Source organism: Pollachius pollachius (genome assembly GCF_949987615.1).
Source record: "Pollachius pollachius genome assembly, chromosome: 4".
NCBI lineage: Eukaryota > Metazoa > Chordata > Actinopteri > Gadiformes > Gadidae > Pollachius > Pollachius pollachius.
Window position 1 is genome coordinate 9,305,882 of NC_136937.1, and position 20,685 is coordinate 9,326,566.

The window sequence follows — 20,685 nt, forward strand, 5'->3', positions numbered from 1 at the left end:
TTCTGGTCAGGTGCACGCTCAGCATCCTCGTTTGTAACGTTAGCGGGGACGGATCCGGGGGGCACCACTAGCATGACATTGGGGTCCTCGGTTCCTTCGGTCATCCTTTCTGTCTCTTCGATCCAGGGCTCTCTCGGAACATTACCTATGAACTCAGAGCGTGGTGAAACGGGTGTCGTCTGATCCTTCCCGTAATGTATCCCATTGTCAATGGGAGGGTGCTGGGATTACAGAAAAAAAAATGCTCTTCAACCCCCCCGAAAGGCTGACCTTGTTAGCAGACTAGAACGTATTAAGGCAACTCCCGGTGCAATATAGAAAGTTTGTCATTGAGATGTATCCATACAGCGCTCATATTAGCAGTCCCTATTCCCGGAATTAGATCCACGAAACAACGGTTGCGGATATATAAAACCAAGTTGCGGGAGGAATTTAAACGTTCACTCCTTTTCTTTTGTGGTCGGTATTGTCCGGCATCAAACAAGGGATAGCGGCAGCTGACTCACCTCAGCACTTGGGGGAACAGAGGCAGCTGCTATGCACACTTCATAGAGAGAGGGCGCAGCATGGGTACCGCAAAGAGGAGAGCAAAGCAGCGAGAATATCCAGACACTGCAGCAGAAGCAGAGACATACTGTGTTTGGTCTGTAGTACGCACGCGGCCGATGGGAAGGGGCTGAATCATTCGGGAGCGGCAGTGTCCTTCCTCTCCGCAAAGCCAAGGAAACAGACCGGAATAAGGGGCAGGAGAGAGAAAGAGAGCGAGAGCGAGAGAAAGAGAGAGAGAGAGAGGGAGAGAGAGAGAGAGAGAGAGAGAGAGGGAGGCTTGCAGCAGCCTCATGGGATGGATGGAGCACATGAAAGGGATACTCCCCTTTGTTTCTTCCTATGCCCCTCCTCTACCCTTGAGCTTCTGCCTAGTCTATATACCTCCCCAATCCATCTGCCTTACCTACCCCGCATCACACACGTCCCATCCACCCTTCTGTACATGAGCCGTGCCCGTCCGCCATCAGTCTCAGATGTACGTTCAGAAAAGCTTCTCTCTCCCTCCCCCGCCCCCCGCCCGACGCCCCGCTCCGACGCAAATGATTCAGCAAAGTTGATCAAATTAAAGGGAATCTTCGCAATTGCGTCTGGCTGCTGCTGCTGCTCTTCTCTAGCCTGGCTCTGCATGTTGCTTGCCCTATTGATTATGCTGACACACAGAAAGTGTGTTTATTTCAAGGGGTGGGAGCTGCTGAAACAGACATGTGATCTCTCCCAGAGGACCGAGTCTGTGGTTTATTCTCATATCCGTCTGTATCCGGTATAACACTATATAGGTCTAGGTTAGAGATTGACCGATTCAAATGGAGACTCAAGTCCTGTTTGGACACCAGGGGATACATGAGATTCATTTTTGTGTCATAATCGTATACAGTGGCTACAGAGGATAAGCAGGCCTTCTACACTGAAGTATTCTTCCCAGAAACATAGAAACCAAAGCACCAAACATTAAATACTTAGCCTTGGGCATAAATATGCATTGTGTATGTGTGTATGTGCAATGTGTTTTGTCTTTCTCTCGTCCCACTGAGAGTAGATGGTTCGTGATCATCATTAATTTCTTACATACAATTGGTGTGAACAGGGCATCATTGGAGATGAAATCGCGTATCAGCCCATTATTATTCTATTCTGTGGCACCCTTCCTCGCGATGCTAACAGGCCGGCCCATCCAAAGACTATCATCCACGGACTGAGGAGGGAGGCTTAAGAACACCACGTGTGGAAAGGTCAGGGCAACGGCACTCTCTCCTGGGACACCAGAGTGTGCCGTTCCAAAGAATTAATAACACTAATGTTGTCGTTTGTGTGTGTGTGTGTGTATGGTGGGACGGGGGGTTGTAGTGCCCCTTTCAAATAATTAAACCTCCTGCTCCTCCACCACCACTAAATGTACTCACCCACCCACGTGCACGCGCAGACACACGCACTTACATGGTGCATGCTAAAAGCCATCCATCTTGCCTTTTGCGCCCTCCCTCTGTAAACATATTCATTTTCTGATCAACGTAATTCAGAACGCATGCGGGAAGGAGGTTGCATGAACATAAACTAAACAAACTATGTGTAAACATACATCATATGCGCTTACTTAGGCCAAAATCAATACACGTTTTGGTTCGGGAAAACAAGGGGATATCGGGACTTGGGTTTCCCCTTAAGCAGCCCACTTACAGACCACCATTAAGAGCTATCCGTCATATTAGCTTCTAACATCTGCATGGTTCTCTCAGCCGTTAACATGTGGAGTTGTTTTGTATTTGCTGGTTATATTTTGAGTTCTGTCAGGTGCCAAACATCATGACTTGACGCAGCCAGAAATTATTTTTCAATATTATTGTCTTTGAGGTGGGGTCCTATAGTGTATGTCTCTGATTACTTTGTAACGTGAATGTGAAGTCATTGACTAGGAAGACTTGACCATGGATCGCGGAATACAGGACCGTGGGAAAACACACCAAATCGGTAAAAACACTTCAAACTAAACAATCAATACATGTTTTGCAAGTCTAAACGAAAACCATTGAAGCTGATCATCAATACAAAAATCTGCATGAGCCAGAACATTGTCTGATTCATTTCGGCTGTACAGTTCAGCCTGGTGGAAACATTCGGTATGATTTCATCTTGAAGCATACTAGGATACTTTCCATTGCGTTTGGGCGGTGCTGTCCCCCCCCCCCCGGTGATGAAGGATGAAGTCACCAGTGCTGATCCCTCTGGGGGTCAGACGTTGGAGGAGGTTGAGCAGATCAGACATCCATCACCTCTTAAAAACCTCCTTAAGAGAGAGCGACAGGGAGAGAACAGAATAGCAGGCACGCTTTAAATCATTCACTGTGGACAAGCACCTTTCAGCTCTTTTTCATGGACAGGACAGAGGTGATAGGCCAGTTCCACAGCATGGATTCATTCCATTAGAGCGAGGATGTTCCCTACTCACTACTGCAAGAGTAGTGAATTTAGGGTTTTCCCGAGGCTTTCCTAAAGAAGACTGCAATGTTTCTAGGTCAGAGTGCCTCCGTTGCTCCTGCATTAATTATAGAATGGACCAAAAATGGCAGCATGCAAAACACATTAAAAGTGCGTGCCTAGTCACCTGCCTCAGACAGGGTGGCAGGATTTTTAGAAAATGAATACTCCAAAGGCCTGTTTCCTCTACGTCTTCCTCTCTCTCGATTTCTTCTGATACCCTAATTGAATTCCCAATTGTAAGTGTTGTCTGCATTAATAAAGGATTAGCAGCCCATCACCCTCAACCATTGAGATGAGCAGCTCACACAGTTAAGAGATCTATAAGTGGATTGATCTGTAACCACCACTTTGAGCCTCTGGACACAAATTAACATAAAAAATAACTATCATACCAGTTGCAGCATGTTTTTTTGTCTTAGCAATGACTCCTATTCAAAATCCCAATCCAATTCCATACTTGTAGCACTGATTTATTTCTGAAGCTATGCATCACAGGAACTTGCTTGTATGTGAAAGCTTACTTGGCAACTCCTTCAGAAGGGGTGTCTAAATCACAGCATCTTGTTCAGCCCTTTCACGTTGTTTCTTGGCCTGAAGACCAGCTGCCCATCAGCTTGGGTTTCTCTGTCCCACGGAGAACGCACGGTGTCTTGTGTCTGGAGATACTGGGTTCATGGAGGTCATTTGATGTTGGGAGACAAATATGCCCAAAGGCATGGATGGGTTGTCATGGCAACCCACCTGCTCAGACTGGCCAATTCAGTAAGTGAGTTAGTGCCACATATCCACAGAGAATTTGATGAGTCCGCACACTTTTAAATACTAAGGAGAAAAATATCATCTAGGACTGCAAACCTATTTGAACAATACCATTTCTTTGTTTATATATTTTTCAATTTCCCCAGTTACCATCCCTGCATCAATATCCAGGGTATTAGTTTCTTATGTTGGGTAATTTGTTAGGCTTGTAACCTTCAATAAAATATTTAAATATTTCTCTAATTGACATTACATGAACTATTTGGGATGTTCATGTTTTTTTTTAATTGAACATTCCCGAATGACCAACCTCAAAATGGTGGCATTAAACACATCTCTGAGCACTAAGTGACCGACCTCTCCCTATGTGAAGATCCTGCCTCAAAATAAAAACACTGCCAACACTTCTGCTGGAGGATTGGTTCAATCATGTTCTTGCATTTGTCTTTGATCAAATAACCCCCCAGTCTCTCTGTTGATGTGGCTATCAGATGTTAGAATAAAGAATCATAAGCACATATCACTGCATTGCAGGCCTGCACGAAGATCCCGGGTTAAACAAGTTCAGATCCAAGTAGGAGCCGTCGCTGTGGGCTCTGCACGTGGTTTATTGTCTCTCTTCATATCTCTCTTCATATCTCCATCTCCATCTACCTTCATGTTAGGGTAAAGAGAGCGTCCAAAGAGCGATGATATGTACACTCATACACAAAAACACGTAAACCAACACTTGGATTACTTTAATGTGAAATCTCCATGCATGCCTACAGTATAGTTGACACAAAAGCGAAAATAAGTTTGACTAATTTCAAATAAAAAAATAATAACCATTGACCGGTACGACTAGGACGTTAAAAAAAAAAAAAAAAGCAGCCACTCATAAATGGCCGAGCATTGAAGACTTGCTACATGTTGTCGTGTTCAATGTTCAGAAACGGTGAAGATTTGAAAAAAATAAAATAAAAATGGCACCGCAGTGCAACATGATGCAACAGCTCCTCCATTTTTGACCCTCACTGGGGCCGGTAGCCGTCCAACTTAGTCATGCAGCGGGAGGCTGGCACGGCTTCCAGGAACTCGGGCCTCTCTGCTGCGTCCTGAGCTCCAGACTGCTGACACCCCTGGTCCCCCGGCCAGAACCTGAGTAAGACCGCGCCCCCCGTCTCCCCTGGCCCCGGGGGCCCGCCCTCGGCGCAGCGGGCACTCCCGTGGTCGAACGTTTTGCTCCGGTAACCGCTGCCGGGCGAGAGGAGGCGCGACTGTCCGCTCGACCCCGGCGTGTCGCCGCCGTCTTCGCACTCAAGCAGCGGCTGGGTGGACTCGGATCTGCTGAAGGACGGCGTGGTCTGCTGCTGCTGCTGCTGCTGCTGCTGCGGGTGATGGCCGTGCGCGGCGGCGTTGGGGTTCTGACCCTTGTACCCCTGAGAGGCCACCACGGAGGAGTACTGCACGGCGCCCGCCACAGCCTCCCCCAGGTCCCCGCCCTCGTCGCTGTCCGACACGCTCTGGCGCGGCGACGACATGCAGGAGGAGTCGCCGATGCCGCTGCTGTGCTCCTCCGAGAGATACTTGTCCTTCTTCAGCGGCAGGTCGGCCTTGTCCTCCTCGAACTCAGACATGCCGTCCAGCGTGTCGACCTCCACCACGCTCACGTCCACCAGGGCGTTCTCCTCGGGCGGGTCGTTCTTGCGAGGGAGGAGCGGAAGGTTATTTCATGGCGGTCACCGCTGCAGTTCAGCACACCTTTGAATCACTCACTTTGCAAGAGCTCTAAATGTGTGTGGGAGCTGGCCTGGGTTCAAACAAACTATTCTGGGATTCAGATTGACCTTCATCTGAATGATATTGATTCCTTAAATCCTTTGATAGAATAAAAAAACGTTACGGAAGTCTGAATGGAATAGATTGGGGAAAAGAGGGGCCATAGCCAGCCCTAGTTAGCGTGGGTTCAAAGCATGACACACTATTGTTATCATGTGTCATTTTTCATTATTATTATTTTTCTTCCGCCTCATTTTAGGTATTTATCTGCTCTTAGGGTTTTAGAGGTGTAAAAACCAAAGGAAAAGCAAAATGTTTTGCATACATCAGTGCAGTTTACTTTACATACAGGTACAAACATCGCCTACTTTTTGACTATCTGCCTTAGGCAGATGAGGTTAGATAAGGACTCAAGCTAATGACAAATATCTTCTTGTCTAGAAAATGAGAAAGATTATTCATTCTTAAATGCAGGAATTAATACATTTGTGTCTCTCGTTAGTTATTGGCATGACGCTGGTTATATGATCTCTTTGGGCTTCACAGAGTAGCAGTTCAAATACTTGATAACTTATTTATTTTTTTGTTTCTTACTTGCAAATGGAAATCAGGAGTCCAGGTTCCAATTCTGCTATTTTCAGGATTTGGAATGGTCGGCCACAATTTACTTTCGATTCTGGAGAAGAGGCAAAAGTGACACATTTTTATATCAATATTGAAAAAATCATTGAGATACATCCATCAATTTTAGATTATAGATACATGTAAAGAAAATTCCTTCAAATCAGTCTGATGCAATATCTCAACATTCTCAGATGTGCAATGACGAAACGCTGCAGGGACAGGATAGTGCAACGTATTGGGCGACGCGTCCACCACCCTCCCTCCCACCAACATAGTGTCCGCAGCAGCTGCTCAGGTCTACTTTTGGACACTGGCCCTGCTGCTGGCCTCGCCCATTTTCGATAGACAAGACTCGGCACGAATGAAAAGCAGGGGTGGGAGCACTGCAGCACTTCCGTTGCACGCATGACTCAAGTTCCCCTGAATCCTATTCCTTGGAAGTTATCTACAATCGGAGGGCGGGTATTTGGCCGGACCTTAATCATAACAAAGAAGCAATGTGTTCTAAACATTTTTGGAGCAAATAGCTGCAACGGTTGGGGCGTTTTAATTGAACTAAAAGACTCAAATGGGATCTGAGGATAGACCAATGGAGAAACACTGCTCTAAATAGAGCTCTTAGGAAAGTTAAATACAAACAAAATTCCTTTTCTCGCACGTATTTGACGTGTGGGAAGGGGAAGTATTTTAAGCCAACTATGCAAAATTGGCAAGAAACAAAAGAGGAAATCCAACACATTATTTTAGAGACCTTCTTTGATGATCTATATTCCCTTTTAACTTACAGCATTGGGTCGAGGAGAAGTAAAGGAAAATTAACACTTACGACTCCCACTTATAAAAACATAGAATTGTTATTCCTAGAAGCAAAAACAGGAATCCGAGGCAAGCTCCGACCACTATGCCCTTCACCTCTCCCGGTGCTGAAACAAAAATCACAATCGTTTCAGAAAGGAGACCAGACGAATATTCTTGGTAAACTATTTAAGGAACAAGTAAGGCAGGGAATAGAGGAGACTTTAACACTAATCCCATGCCAGGAATCATGTTAAATGTCACCAAAAAATATAGATATACAAAATGGATGGTCACTGCTGTAAATATTTACCTAGTGTTTTTTCATGATTGAATATTTCATCATTAAATCATAAAACTGCTATGCAACACAGGAGAGAGTAAAGAAATAGTCGATAGAGTTGTTCACCGTATTTACAGTGCATTATGGGTATCAAGTGGGTGTAACTATATAGGGTAACGAGTTTGTGCACCGATTTCAAACAGCCCTACAAGACACCCAGGCTGCACCATAAAGTGAACAAACCCCATTGTATTCTTACTTCGGAAATGACGATCATTTCAAACCCTGGGTCCATTTCAAAATACACTATATAGATAAAAAGACAATTACGAACTATAGTAAAGACAATATTTACCGTATTTGGCAGTAAAGAACATATGTTCTGGGCTGGTCGCTGATCCTTTTATTGTGGAGGATTTAACCTTGGACCAGTACTTGGTGTTACTTGACAAGGTCTTCAGATGATATGAGTAGGTATTTGCTGGCAGTGTTATGGCTGCAAAGTAAGAAGCACAGTTCACATTCAAATTTAGAGGGTCCAATATTCAACCTTAGTGTTTCAGGGCTTGACGCGACATCATAGCTACAAAGGCATGTCGTCTTTCAGTCCGTCAGTCAGAACAAAGCTTGTTTACATAGCACCTTTCAGAGACAGGAAGTCAGAATTTGGCACCATACTATAGCCTCCAGATGTATTAGTTAAGAATAGTCTCAAACAAAAATTTCCCAACATAATACAAATACCTACTGCTAAATATCCCAAAGGAAACACAAAAAATAACTACAAATATTATATATAACTACGAAATATCTCGGCCCCAAAATGTACGATAAAATACAGATATCTTCGCAACCCTGGCCGATACAAGCATCTATTTGTAGCCCAAAGGTCTGGCTTCACCAGTTAAAACACGACCTGGGGAAAACACAAGCGAGATGCTTTCTCGGTTATGCGGGTACGAGCTTCTGGCCAATAAACCCTGGGGGGAAATAAAAGGCAGAAGTCTATAGCTGCGTTGTATAGATTCAGCCCATTAGTATTACATCTATACAACAGGCTACTGCAGTAGCGTCTCCCATGAAGCAAAGGGGATGCTCAAGTCTGAAGAGACACATTCCCCCTTGTTCTTGTTCAGCTCTTGGAACAGCAGAGGAACAACAACTAGGAACAACAGAGGGCCGTGGTATGCTAGATTCAGGCTTGCTTTTCAAGTTTTGCCTTTATATATATATATATATATATATATATATATATATATATATATATATATATATATATATATATATATATATATATATATATATATATATATATATATACAGTGGGGCAAAAAAGTATTTAGTCAGCCACCAATTGTGCAAGTTCTCCCACTTAAAAAGACGAGAGAGGCCTGTAATTTTCATCATAGGTAAACCTCAGCTATGAGAGACAAAATGAAAAAAAAAAAATCCAGAAAATCACATTGTCTGATTTTTTAAGAATCTATTTGCAAATTATGGTGGAAAATAAGTATTTGGTCACCTACAAACCAGCAAGATTTCTGGCTGTCACAGACCTGTAACTTCTTCTTTAAGAGGCTCCTCTGTCCTCCACTCGTTACCTGTATTAATGGCACCAGTTTGAACTCCTCCATCAGTATAAAAGACACCTGTCCACAACCTCAAACAGTCACACTCCAAACTCCACTATGACCAAGACCAAAGAGCTGTCAAAGGACACCAGAAACACAATTGCAGACCTGCACCAGGCTGGGAAGTCTGAATCTGCAATAGGTAAGCAGCTTGGTGTGAAGAAATCAACTGTGGGAGCAATTATTAGGAAATGGAATACATACAAGACCACTGATAATCTCCCTTGATCTGGGGCTCCACGCAAGATCTCACCCTGTGGGGTCAAAATGATCACAAGAACGGTGAACAAAAATCCCAGAACCAAACGGGGGGACCTAGTAAATGACCTCCAGAGAGCTGGGACCAAAGTAACAAAGGCTACCATCACTAACACACTACGCCGCCAGGGACTCAAATCCTGCAGTGCCAGGCGTGTCCCACTGCTAAAGCCAGTGCATGTCCAGGCCCGTTTGAAGTTTGCTAGAGAGCATTTGGATGATCCAGAACAGGATTGGGAGAATGTCATATGGTCAGATGAAACCAAAATAGAACTTTTTGGTAAAAACTCAACTCGTCGTGTTTGGAGGAGAAAGAATGCTGAGTTGCATCCAAAGAACACCATACCTACAGTGAAGCATGGGGCTGGAAACTGTTTTTCTGCCAAGGGACCAGGACGTCTGATCCGTGTGACGGAAAGAATGAATGGGGCCATGTATCGTGAGATTTTGAGTGAAAACCTCCTTCCATCAGCAAGGGCAGTGAAGATGAAACGTGGCTGGGTCTTTCAGCATGACAATGACCCCAAACACACCGCCCGGGCAACGAAGGAGTGGCTTCGTAAGAAGCATTTCAAGGTCCTGGAGTGGCCTAGCCAGTCTCAAGATCTCAACCCCATAGAAAATCTTTGGAGGGAGTTGAAAGTCTGTGTTGCCCAGCGAAGGCCCAAAAACATCACTGCTCTAGAGGAGATCTGCATGGAGGAATGGGCCAAAATACCAGCAGCAGTGTGTGAAAACCTTGTAAAGACTTACAGAAAACGTTTGACCTCTGTCATTGCCAACAAAGGGCATGTAACAAAGTATTGAGATGACCTTTTGTTATTGACCAAATACTTATTTTCCACCATAATTTGCAAATAAATTCTTTAAAAATCAGACAATGTGATTTTCTAGATTTTTTTTTTTTTTTCATTTTGTCTCGCATAGCTGAGGTATACCTATGATGAAAATTACAGGCCTCTCTCATCTTTTTAAGTGGGAGAACTTGCACAATTGGTGGCTGACTAAATACTTTTTTGCCCCACTGTATATAATAATTATTTATTATATTTTATGATTATAATTATGTACATGGCCGGGTTGGCTTAGCTCAGGAGGTAGAGCAGGTTGACTGACTAGTAACCGGAAGGTTGCTAGTTTGATCCCTGGCTCCTGGCTGAGTGTCCTTGAGCAAGACACCTAAACCTAACTGATCCTGACGAGCTGGCTGTCGCCTTGCATGGTTGATCTGTCATCGGCGTGTGAATGTGTGTATGAACCGTTGTAAGACGCTTTGATCAAAGCGTCTGCTAAATGTCCTCAATGTAAATATACTTGTACATCTTCCGGCTACTGTCTATCTGGGTCAAGTTCTTACCATGCACGTCACTTTCGTTCAAGGTGAAGTAATACAAGGTGTAGTTCACGATGAAGCCTGTTTGCTTTTCCTGAGGAATGTCCGTCCACACAAGCTTAGCATTGTTGCTCCCAAGGTATTCCAGTTTAATGCTGGGAGGATGTAACGGGGCTGCAAGAAGACATTGAGATATCAGCCAAAATGTCCAGTGAATCATAGCCAGAAGGACATTATAATATACATTACAAAACACAAAACAAACACTTAGACACATACACACACACACACACAGACACACACACACAAGCTTCTTGCATTTTTGGTGATATGGACTGGACCTGAGTAGCATGGTAACAATAACGACCATTTTCCAAAAGACAATAAGATAAGTTACATAGGCCATTATCAAAGCGTTACACTCTTACCTCTTTGTTCTAAATAGGCTGGTATGGTTACCGGCTGTCCAATGCTATCAGAGTATATCGGGTAAACCGATATGTTGTAGAATATAAAATTCTCCAGGTCTCCTAATGAGAAAACCAAAAGTCATAAAGCGAATGATGAATACAGACAGAATCTTTACGCTTATTCACACATTTTGAAAATGGACACGTTGGATTCTTTACCTCTGATGACCGTTTTTAATGTGGTGCGATTCTCTCTCTGCCAGTCCATCTTTCCATCCTTCCCAGACACCCACTCAACCACATACTCTGTCAGATTATGCTTGCGTGTGGGACCACCGGCAGAGACGTTGGGTGGCTGCCATTCGATCAATAGCTGGCCTTTGTCGCTTTTCCACCCGAGTTTGTTTACCGGTGGAAACTCTGCATCATGCAGAACAGATATAACACACGTCCACAGGATGGGATTATAGATCAACTAGCAAATAGCACACAACTTCAAAAACCTACTGGATATTCACATTAGACATTTGAAACGGGTGAGGGACGAAATCTAAAAAGAATATCCAGAATTGAAAAGATAATACATCAAATACAGACTCAAACAACAATTTTCATTCAGGTTGTGCCTATCTTACGGTGCGGATTTTGGAGGATTCTTAATGACGCCTTAGGAGATAGTCCCACAGAATTGCGGGCGATGACTTCGACAATGATCTTGTCTCCTGGGTCCTCAATCTGTCTGAGATCCACAGCGAGATCCTCAGATCCCGTACGGTTCACCACCACCTCCTCCCAGGGAAGAGAATCCATCTTGACCTTAAAGATTTCGATCCGTCCATTGGACAGTTCAGGATCCTAACACGGAAAAGCAATGTTAATAGTTATCATTTGGGAACTATGACGAAATCGATGACAAAGTAAGGAAATGCTTTGAATTGTAGCTGAAAACAAGATTTCCCATCTAAATCTTAATCATGTCATGTGTTAAAAACAAGGTTTTTTTGGGGGGCGGTTATACACCTCTGCGGTGGCAATACTGTTACAGTATTTACAAACTAAGCAACCAACTCCTGCCATATAACTCCAAGAGGATTGGATGGTTAGTGCTACAAGTCCTGATCCCACAACTCTGATCAACTCTGGTAAGGTGGTGGTCTATGAGGACTTTGAGGACGCATGAATAACTTCACTGAGCACCCCTATGCATCGTTGAGCCATCAGCGGACTTCTGTTGAAGCCAAGGTTTATTTTATGGTGATAGAGTAGGTTGAGTAGTTGTTCCAGTTTCAAATAGTTAATTTGGAGGATCGGTGATACAATATGATACAAACAAAATGAAATATTACACAGAACAAAATCTCAATGCACAAATTGTAATTCTAATAAAATCTGGCAGCTTTCAAGTGGTCATTTCATTCTCAAATAATTCATCATTAGACAATCATTAGGCTGATTGTCGTGAAGGATTTTCTTATGGGTTGCCATGGTTGGTTTCCCTGTGAATATTTACCTTACAAAGTATATGCAGCGTCTGCCTACTTTTGCCTTCTGCATTGTTGATAAACCGCCATAGGTCTGGTTTACTCTTTGGCTCTAGATTTTAAGAAAAGAGCAAAAGCACAGTAAGACCATTTACAAAAAAGAAAATAATGTAGGTTGGAAAATATCCGCAACTTCAGTACGTATTGGTACGTAATGCAAATGTTAGTAATATCAATGGTTTCTACAATTAACTCATTTTATCAATGAGGTCATTTGATCAATTAGACATTTTATAAATTAGGTCATAATGTTGAGGTGTAGTTCCGAGACTGTCCCTGCAACATTGTTGTAGAACTCTCCTTGAATGCACATGACTAGCTGTTCAGCCTCATAACTAGGGCTGGGTAAAAATATTGATTCATCAATGCACTGCAATTTATTTGTTCTCGATTCAATTTCGATTCAGAATTTTTTTGAAATCGATTATTTCCATAAAATAGAAGCATACTCAGTCATTGTAATCTAGAAGCGAGTATGCCTAAATGTACATGCCCTTTTACATTTGTCCATGTTATGATTATTACTTTAATGCAGCAAGTTTAGCTCAGGAACAATACTATACAATTGTGTATTCCCTTTTTGCTAGTTAAAGCACAATGAAATGGTTAATTCATTATGAAATGGTTAATTCTAAATAATATTTAGGTATTTTTGTCATCTGCATGCATTATTGAATCGATATCGAAGCAATTGGATCAATATCGAATCGATATCGAATCGAATGAAGACCTTAAGAATCGAATTGAATTGAATTGTGAGGTACCTGGCAATACCCAGCCCTACATAACGCAAAAATATGTTTTGGAATTAATGTCTAAAATAAAATGAAGCCGTTGTATTTGGCTTGAGTTATTAAAGGAGAGTGAAAAGACTGTTAGGAACAATATTGTTTTAGTTATTTGTGTTGCTCCACAAACATGAGGCAGAATTCGCCCTCCTTCTGCTTCGCGGTTTTAGCCTGGCCCCGCTTAAGTACATCGGCTCAATTTTAATTTCCCTTCAGTACTATGTCTGGGGCCCCGTCCACAAGGAGCCATAATTCTTGGGCGTTTCGGCCGACCGTCCAGACGGAGCTGGCGGATCCGGTGCCCGAAACCGCACATTTCTGAAACCATGTCCCAGGGTGGTTTCAAATATATCCGGACCTATGCGGTTCGGATTCGTGTGGACGCCTGAAACGCAAACGATGACGTCATTGCCCCCCAGCAGCTGGGCGATGTCGGAGTTGCGTAGATTTTTTTACATTTATTTATTTGTATTCTTTTTGTAGCTTTAAATACAGCCCCCTGATAAATTAATTACTAACTGTAGATTAAAAAGTATTGCTGCTCAATTTAAAAAGTTGAATCTCCTCGTGACTGAATGTTTGTACACACCGCGCAGGCTGTATGCGCGCAGGCTTGATGCACTCGACTTTTCTCTGTGGAGAACCAGCGCCTTGAATATTTACTACAACGTTTCTATAGCTCGATGCGGTTTCGCAATGAATCCGTCTTTACGGAGATATTCCTGAACCTCATAAAACGAAACCGGATCGTTTTCGCCCGTTTCGGCTCCGTGTGGACGGGGCCTGGGTCTTCGGTATATTAGTGGGTTTTCTCCGTCCAAATTTTGTGCGTCCAATAAGCGAACAGAGGGAGTGGCTGAGAACAATAGACCTCTGAAGAATAAGTCCCGCCTCCGAGGCTCTTGGTTCCATGTTTAAATATCTATGAAAAATAACATGGGGGTTTTGAATAATCGTACGTGACAAACTGTAGGTGGGGAAGCAGTAAAAGCTGCTCAGGTTTTGAACTACACACTTTTTCCATCTAGATTCCACTTGGGTGAGGAGGTGGCACCAACGCTGCTCGACCATTCACGCGTGAAATTACAATCACGTTAGGTTGTGAATGGTTGCGAGCAACTCCCACCTCCCTAACAAGTATGACGTATGAAGTCTGCGCAGATCAGAACTAGCTCCCGGTTAGCATTAATAATAGTTAACTACTTTAACGGCCCCGACAATCCAAAACCCAAGTGGAATCTAGATGGGAAAAGTGTGTTAACGTTAGTCAATTGAGTGGGTCCAGACTCTCTGTGCAAACAAAATGAAGTACGAGAGTCTGGTAGGACCAGGCTATCAAGGTTTACGCCGTCCACCCACTGCACCGTCCGTCAACGGATGACGGACAAGCATACGCGATCTGATTGGATGACGGATCCGTCGCTGCCTGAAAAGTTGAACATTTTTCAACTTTCTTGAAGGAGCCTACGGATACAATGGAACAGATAGATCTACAATGCATTGCGGCTCCGCCCCATTCAAAGTCAATGGGATCCATCCGTTGACGGATGCAGTGGGCAAGAGGGGTTAGAATAGACTATTTGTTCTGTCGTGCTTTAGCTTCATCCAGTTGGATTGGTTGGCTGTCGGTTTAACTCGGAACTTAAACTTACTGTCCTCTGGTGTCATTCTAGTAGCATTACGGCTCCAATCACTCCAATAACCAAAGCCCTCTCGATACATTTTGCATCGCACTTGAGTGATATAGAGTGTGTATGGTCGGAGGTATTGTAGTCTAAAAGACTGGATTTCCCTCGCAGTGTCTGCAAGTGGTATCTGAAAGAGATCACATAACTCTTAAATTAGGAATATTTAACCCATTTCAAAAGTTGTGAAAATTCCTTGTTATGAGGATGAACTTCAAGTTGTTTTATCATGTTAAGTTTGAAATTCCAGTAATAAAATACAATCAAGTACGTAATGAACGAAAGAACAGCCAAACTTACCTCCGTCCACGTATGAGTGCCATGTTTACAGTATCTGATTTGATAAATCAGTTTCACATAGACCTTCTCAATAGGCAGTAACCAGTTTATTAGAAGAGATTGAGGAAATTGCTTCTCACTGATGGCTACCACGTTGGAGGGTGGATTCGTTTTAACTGTAGAAGAGCATTCAGCCATAATGAATTGAGCGACTCATTAACAACAACCATTAGCTATTTTAATATAAATGTAATGCCACTTACCAAACTGGTCAGATTCCGTTTCAAGGACGTCAGACTTCACTTTTCCAAGTTTATTCTCGGATTCCACCCAAACTTTTGCATTCATATGATGTGGGAAAATAGACAGCGTTACTGTCCCGCTGTTTTCGGCATCTTTGATTTCTTTCTCTTTCTTTTCGTCACTGTTGAGAAGTAATGATGATTATGAGATACTACTACAGAGAGACAGATGTGGTTTTGGATTTCAAGTTGATGGACAACAAATTGAAGTAGAAGTTAACATTAAAGTTAATGCTTAGGTTTTATGCTAACTTAATAACAAAATGTCAGTTACATTAATAAAAAGAAATCTAGTTTGAACATTTATCTTACATTATCTATCTAGAAAATACATAGAATTATGTAAACCACTACATATTTAAAATCAAATGTAATGTTGAGGCAAGATGTGTTTGAACAATGAGTCAAATATGCTCTCTAAACAAATCCCGAATGCATCAAAACATTGCTTGATTTAAAGAGCCAGTGAGCCCACTGTTACAGATGGAATTCAAACTTTTTTTTTTGGGCTGAGAGTTCTAGAAAGAACGGGCCGTGTTATCCCCATGGTTACGACCCAAACCAACTTTATGATACTTTTTTAGTACCGTCATTGTGTAACTGTTAAGAACCTTACAAAAAGCAATGTTGCATAGGAAATCCGCCACACACCGTAGCCTAATACTGTATATGTCCAGGAAGCCTTACCACCGGACGCGGGTAATAAATGAAGTGTTGCACAGACGGAGCTTCACCATCCACAAGCGCTATTTTCTCTAATTTGGGTATTTATTTCCGTTTGAGAGTGATAAACAAAACGTAAAAAAAAAAGAATGTTTTTGGTTCACTGGCTCTTTAAAGGGAAAATTACGAATTGCATCCTACAACAGCTACCAATGGTACTTACCCTGAAATAAAGAACAGTGAGGTTTTTGTTTCTATTAGAGTACCACGTTTTCGAGTATCCCAAGAACAGGTAATATTAACTGATATTCTATTGTCCACTTGGAGAGCCACACAGGAGAGATTTTCTGGCTTTTCAGGGGGATCTGGAAAAGCAAAAAAAAACAAAGAACATTATTTACTAGTACTGGATTAAATATGTAATTAAGAAAAATCACTAAAAAGCAAATAAAGGCACCTGTCAAATAGATATTTGAATACAAACACACACACACACACACACATGCACGCACGTGCACACACGGGAACTTACATCCTTTATGAAGTTCAATGCCATAAGTATGCTTGGTATCCTTAGGTTTGTTCACTTGACAAAATAACGAAGATGGTGTTTCACTAGTGATCGTGATAGTGACATTGACAGCACTAGTGTTGATTTTGTTGTACTGTTCCCGAGGAATAATCTTCGAAAAAAAGTACCATATGAGGTCATCTGCAGTTGCTTCACTTGTATTGGCCAGACTACATGTTGCAGTAAAATTCTTCCCTATTTCCACCGCTGGAGGCTGCGGTAAAATGTTAACATCAAACGTGTATCCTGAGGACAAAGAATGAAAGCGAATGAATGACATTTTGAAACATAAGGATTTAACAATCTGATTCAAGTTGGCATTGTAAATCATTTAAATGATCAGCATCTAGGTTATTATTGCATTATAACAAATAAATCAGGTTAAAAAAAAACGCTGCAAAGCTGTTGATAGTGTTCCAAGTGTTACATCTGTTACACTTTTTGGAAGATGTTGCAGGATTCAAATTCGGAATTAGTCTATATATTAGAAAAATCTAGTTGATAAGGTATTTGTTTTTCTTTTTTGTTGGATGTTTACCATCAAATATCGGTAAGGTATACTTTACAAAGCACTTCTTTCTGTTTTCATTTGTACTTTGCAAATTGTATCTACTTATTTCTGGAACTGAGGTTTGAAGTTAACAAAACTGAAATTGCAATTGCAAAACTGCAATTAACATGCACCCTTTTGTAACCAAGAGATTCAATACAGAATTTAAACCTTCTATGTTTTCATATTTGATTTGAGAATGGCGTGTGTTTCTGTTAATTTCTTCCTCTACCCTCACTTATCCTGACTGGGACTTCACTTTATGAGAAAGCCTTATATTGCCTTTAAATAACTTTTGCAGACAGACACCAAAGAGCTGTTCAAAATTGGAATGGAATAAATTCCCATAATGTGCGGTCTGAATAATCTCTACCGCGATATAAATCACACAAGAGGCATGTGATGTTGGTGCCAGGTTGTCGCCCATTTTGATTGGTTATCTGTTAATTCCAAGAATAATAACAATAACAATATCAGTAGGCATCCGTTTTCCTTTCCTTTCCTTGGAACTCATTTGTACCCAATCTCGTTTCATGTGTGGTAGCATAAAGGCGGAACAACCAACCACCTTACGCAATGTCAGCTGCCAACACCCTACCCCTTGTCCAAAAACAGTTGTGCAAATCTACCTTGTACCGGCAGAGAAAATCTCATCCACTGATTTCTGCATTTGGTATTTAAAACTGGTGTTTGAAACGTACTTTCATGCAATCTCCTATTAGCCCTTGACTACCGAATTAGGAAAATACATCAATAAATACAGATCTACTAACACTGTATTTGTGATTCCTCATCACTATGTCCAGTTGTTTACTTTACAAACAGCTTTTACTCCATGATTTACACTTTTGATTTCACTTGTACACTACTTTGGGATGAAAGTACCTGCTTAAGATAAATGCCTAAATGCAAGTATGCAAGTTGCATGCCGGCCTTAATAAGGACATCTATGCCGATCCTGGCCATGTTCAATGAACCGTTTCCAGAAAGTAGTTAAAACATGTTCTACCAATTTCACCTTTGATTTAGTACATTAACGTGTGTTGGGTTATGTTATATCTCTACTTTACTTCTGAATTAAGCAGAGACTGCAAAATTGAATCTAAATAATATGGACCACACATAGACACGTCTGTTGCTTGCTGAGTGTGAATTTAATCGAAAACAACTTCCTCGACCCACCCATAATAGCTCTGAACATTCTGATAGGGTGTGTTACTCATGGATGAGACAGGTTGGGTCACGTATGTTGCTAGCACAAGTCTCGCTGACCTTTCTCTAATACATTAAGATTCTTATTTATCCTAGCTAGAGTTCCAAGAATGTTAACCTGAATGTTAACGTTAACAGATAGTTTCTCGCTAGAATAATTTGTGTTTTCATAAATTGATGAAAACATAAATAAGCATCTGAAACATATAGATCATACTATTTTATGAGTGGGTTATAAAGGATATGGAAAGTTCAGTTATATAAAAAAGAACGGGAAAGGAAGAAGGAACAGGATCATGCAATAGTTTACGATCTATCAGGATAACCAACATGGTCAGGCTAAAAACAAAACAGGGCTATCATAGCCTACTACAGTACTACTATAAAATATTTATTGAATACATAGCAATACATATTTTTGGCCTAAAACAATAAAATAGCAACTGAAGACATAACAGTCAAAGTGTTTGGTTTTATTACAGTGGTATCTTCTTTTAACTGGGGTAAACATTGTTTTGGTTTTTTTAACATGGTGAGGCTAAAAACATAACAGGGCTGTCATAGCCTACTACAGTACTAAAACAGTAAGATGGACTTACCGGCACTGAAGGCAAGGCTGGACGAGACCAGGCATGCGAACAGAACACGATGGAGGAAACCAATGTAGAGAACCATAGCCATGTCTAAGAGAGATCTGAATCACATCATTAGATTAATTGGAGGGGATGTAACGTGAGTCAGGTTCACCGATAATGCTGTTTGTGCCAAGTGTGGTACAGTTGTTTGTATTGTATTGCTATTGAGCAAAAAACAACAACTTTTCATCCCTTTTCCAAGTCCACATTGGTCACATGAAGCTGTCCTAATAATCAGGCGAACCAGATTAATAAAATATGGGCTTATGCTAAACAAGGCATTCACCTCAACGTTAAAAAAACACATCTCTTCTCAAGAGCAATATGTTAACAGCATCGCAATAACAAATAAAACACAACAAGTTCTAACGTTAGATGATTTGGAATATTGAATATGCAAAACTTGAAAAAACATGAACGTCGTTTCTTACCTAGCCTGGTAGAGTTAGAGCTAGGACGGCCCGAACTAGAACTCTGCCTCGCCAACCTTAGCCTTGGTACCACATCTTATTAGCAACCATGAGTTGGGAAAACATAGGTATGGTATTGAATACCTTCTCTGATTGCTTGATTAGGCAGAAATCCGTTACTACTCAAAACAATCTCAGGAAATACCGTCTTGACACATTGCCAAACTGCATGTTGTTTTCCGGTATGTCACGCCCCTCGGGTCGTCATATCACGTAACAGGGGGCTGCGTTCCAAACCTCCTTTCCTGCGGGCCTCCCCGGTCCATCCACGTTCCGTCCCTTACATCACGGGGGCTGTCTGCGGAAGACGCCTCGCCAGTTGGGTGAGATGGAGGGCAGAGAGTGTTACTATACACTGTGCGCCTCTGTTAATGCTAGAAAAACGTTTTTTTTAGGCGTTCCTAAAATTGTTCCGCAAAAACGGGAGAAATGCCAAAAGCTAGAAATAAAAAGACTTTGGCGAAACACGGGGTAAATGGCTGGCAAGTCTGTGTCCTTAGAGTGGAGGAGTCAAAAATGTCCGAATTTATAGTGAGCCCAAGGAAAAGCATATATAAAACAGATTTTTAATTAGCCCCTACTACTACGCATGTCCCAGGGAGTAGGGGTTTTGTTGTTGAAGGAGGAAGTAGGCGTTAACGTAAATGCTCATCGTGGCCGTAATTCAACTTGTTGCTCTGGGTCACATAACGATAATCCCTACTGGACTTCACCGCGTCCTATCAACAATTCAGACCGGAAATGTCGAATATCCAAAATCGTACCGACGTAAATTATTTTAGTCTATGCTATTTCCGAAGACATGTTTCAAGCTAACAACAGTTATGAATGGTTTCTTCTCCACATAATGGAGAACACCATATAAGGTTTTATGATTTTGTAAAAGTTAAAGACTACAAACATTGCCACTTTGCCATTTCCGCTAAAGCCAAGACAGATCAATGGTTTACCTGGGTAAACAAGGACATGTGGGCGTGGCTTATTTACCATTCCTTCCACTCCCAACATAAACTGTTTGTTTACCTGTGTTCGAGAGATGCTTCATGAACCACCTCCAGAACGCAGAACTGTCTCTGTTAGAATAAACCACGTGTTGAACATGTACCACTCC

The 20,685-nt window shown here is 41.9% G+C and overlaps 1 protein-coding gene across 1 annotated transcript; it reads right to left on the bottom strand.

The window, feature by feature from the left end:
• Positions 1-4,507: 4,507 nt before the first annotated feature.
• Positions 4,508-20,253, bottom strand: il6st (interleukin 6 cytokine family signal transduce). Its single transcript, XM_079734572.1, has 16 exons — positions 19,536-20,253; positions 19,069-19,163; positions 16,669-16,953; positions 16,360-16,501; positions 15,435-15,595; positions 15,193-15,347; positions 14,860-15,022; positions 12,389-12,471; positions 11,514-11,733; positions 11,098-11,298; positions 10,897-10,998; positions 10,493-10,642; positions 7,602-7,742; positions 6,995-7,091; positions 6,139-6,220; positions 4,508-5,468 (listed from the first exon to the last, which is right to left on the bottom strand). Exons 2-16 carry the CDS (start codon positions 19,148-19,150, stop codon positions 4,797-4,799), a joined length of 2,736 nt encoding a protein of 911 aa, XP_079590698.1. The 5' UTR covers positions 19,151-19,163; positions 19,536-20,253; the 3' UTR covers positions 4,508-4,796.
• Positions 20,254-20,685: the final 432 nt, after the last annotated feature.

Bases quoted from the DNA above. Each gene is read 5' to 3' on its own strand.
- il6st (XM_079734572.1), bottom strand. From the start codon at position 19,150: ATGGCTATGGTTCTCTACATTGGTTTCCTCCATCGTGTTCTGTTCGCA. The intron at 12,472-14,859 runs GTAAGTTTAAGT...CTTAAAATCTAG, and splicing joins TAGAATGACACCAGAGGACA to AGCCAAAGAGTAAACCAGAC. The intron at 10,999-11,097 runs GTAAAGAATCCA...TTTTCTCATTAG, and splicing joins ATTAAAAACGGTCATCAGAG to GAGACCTGGAGAATTTTATA.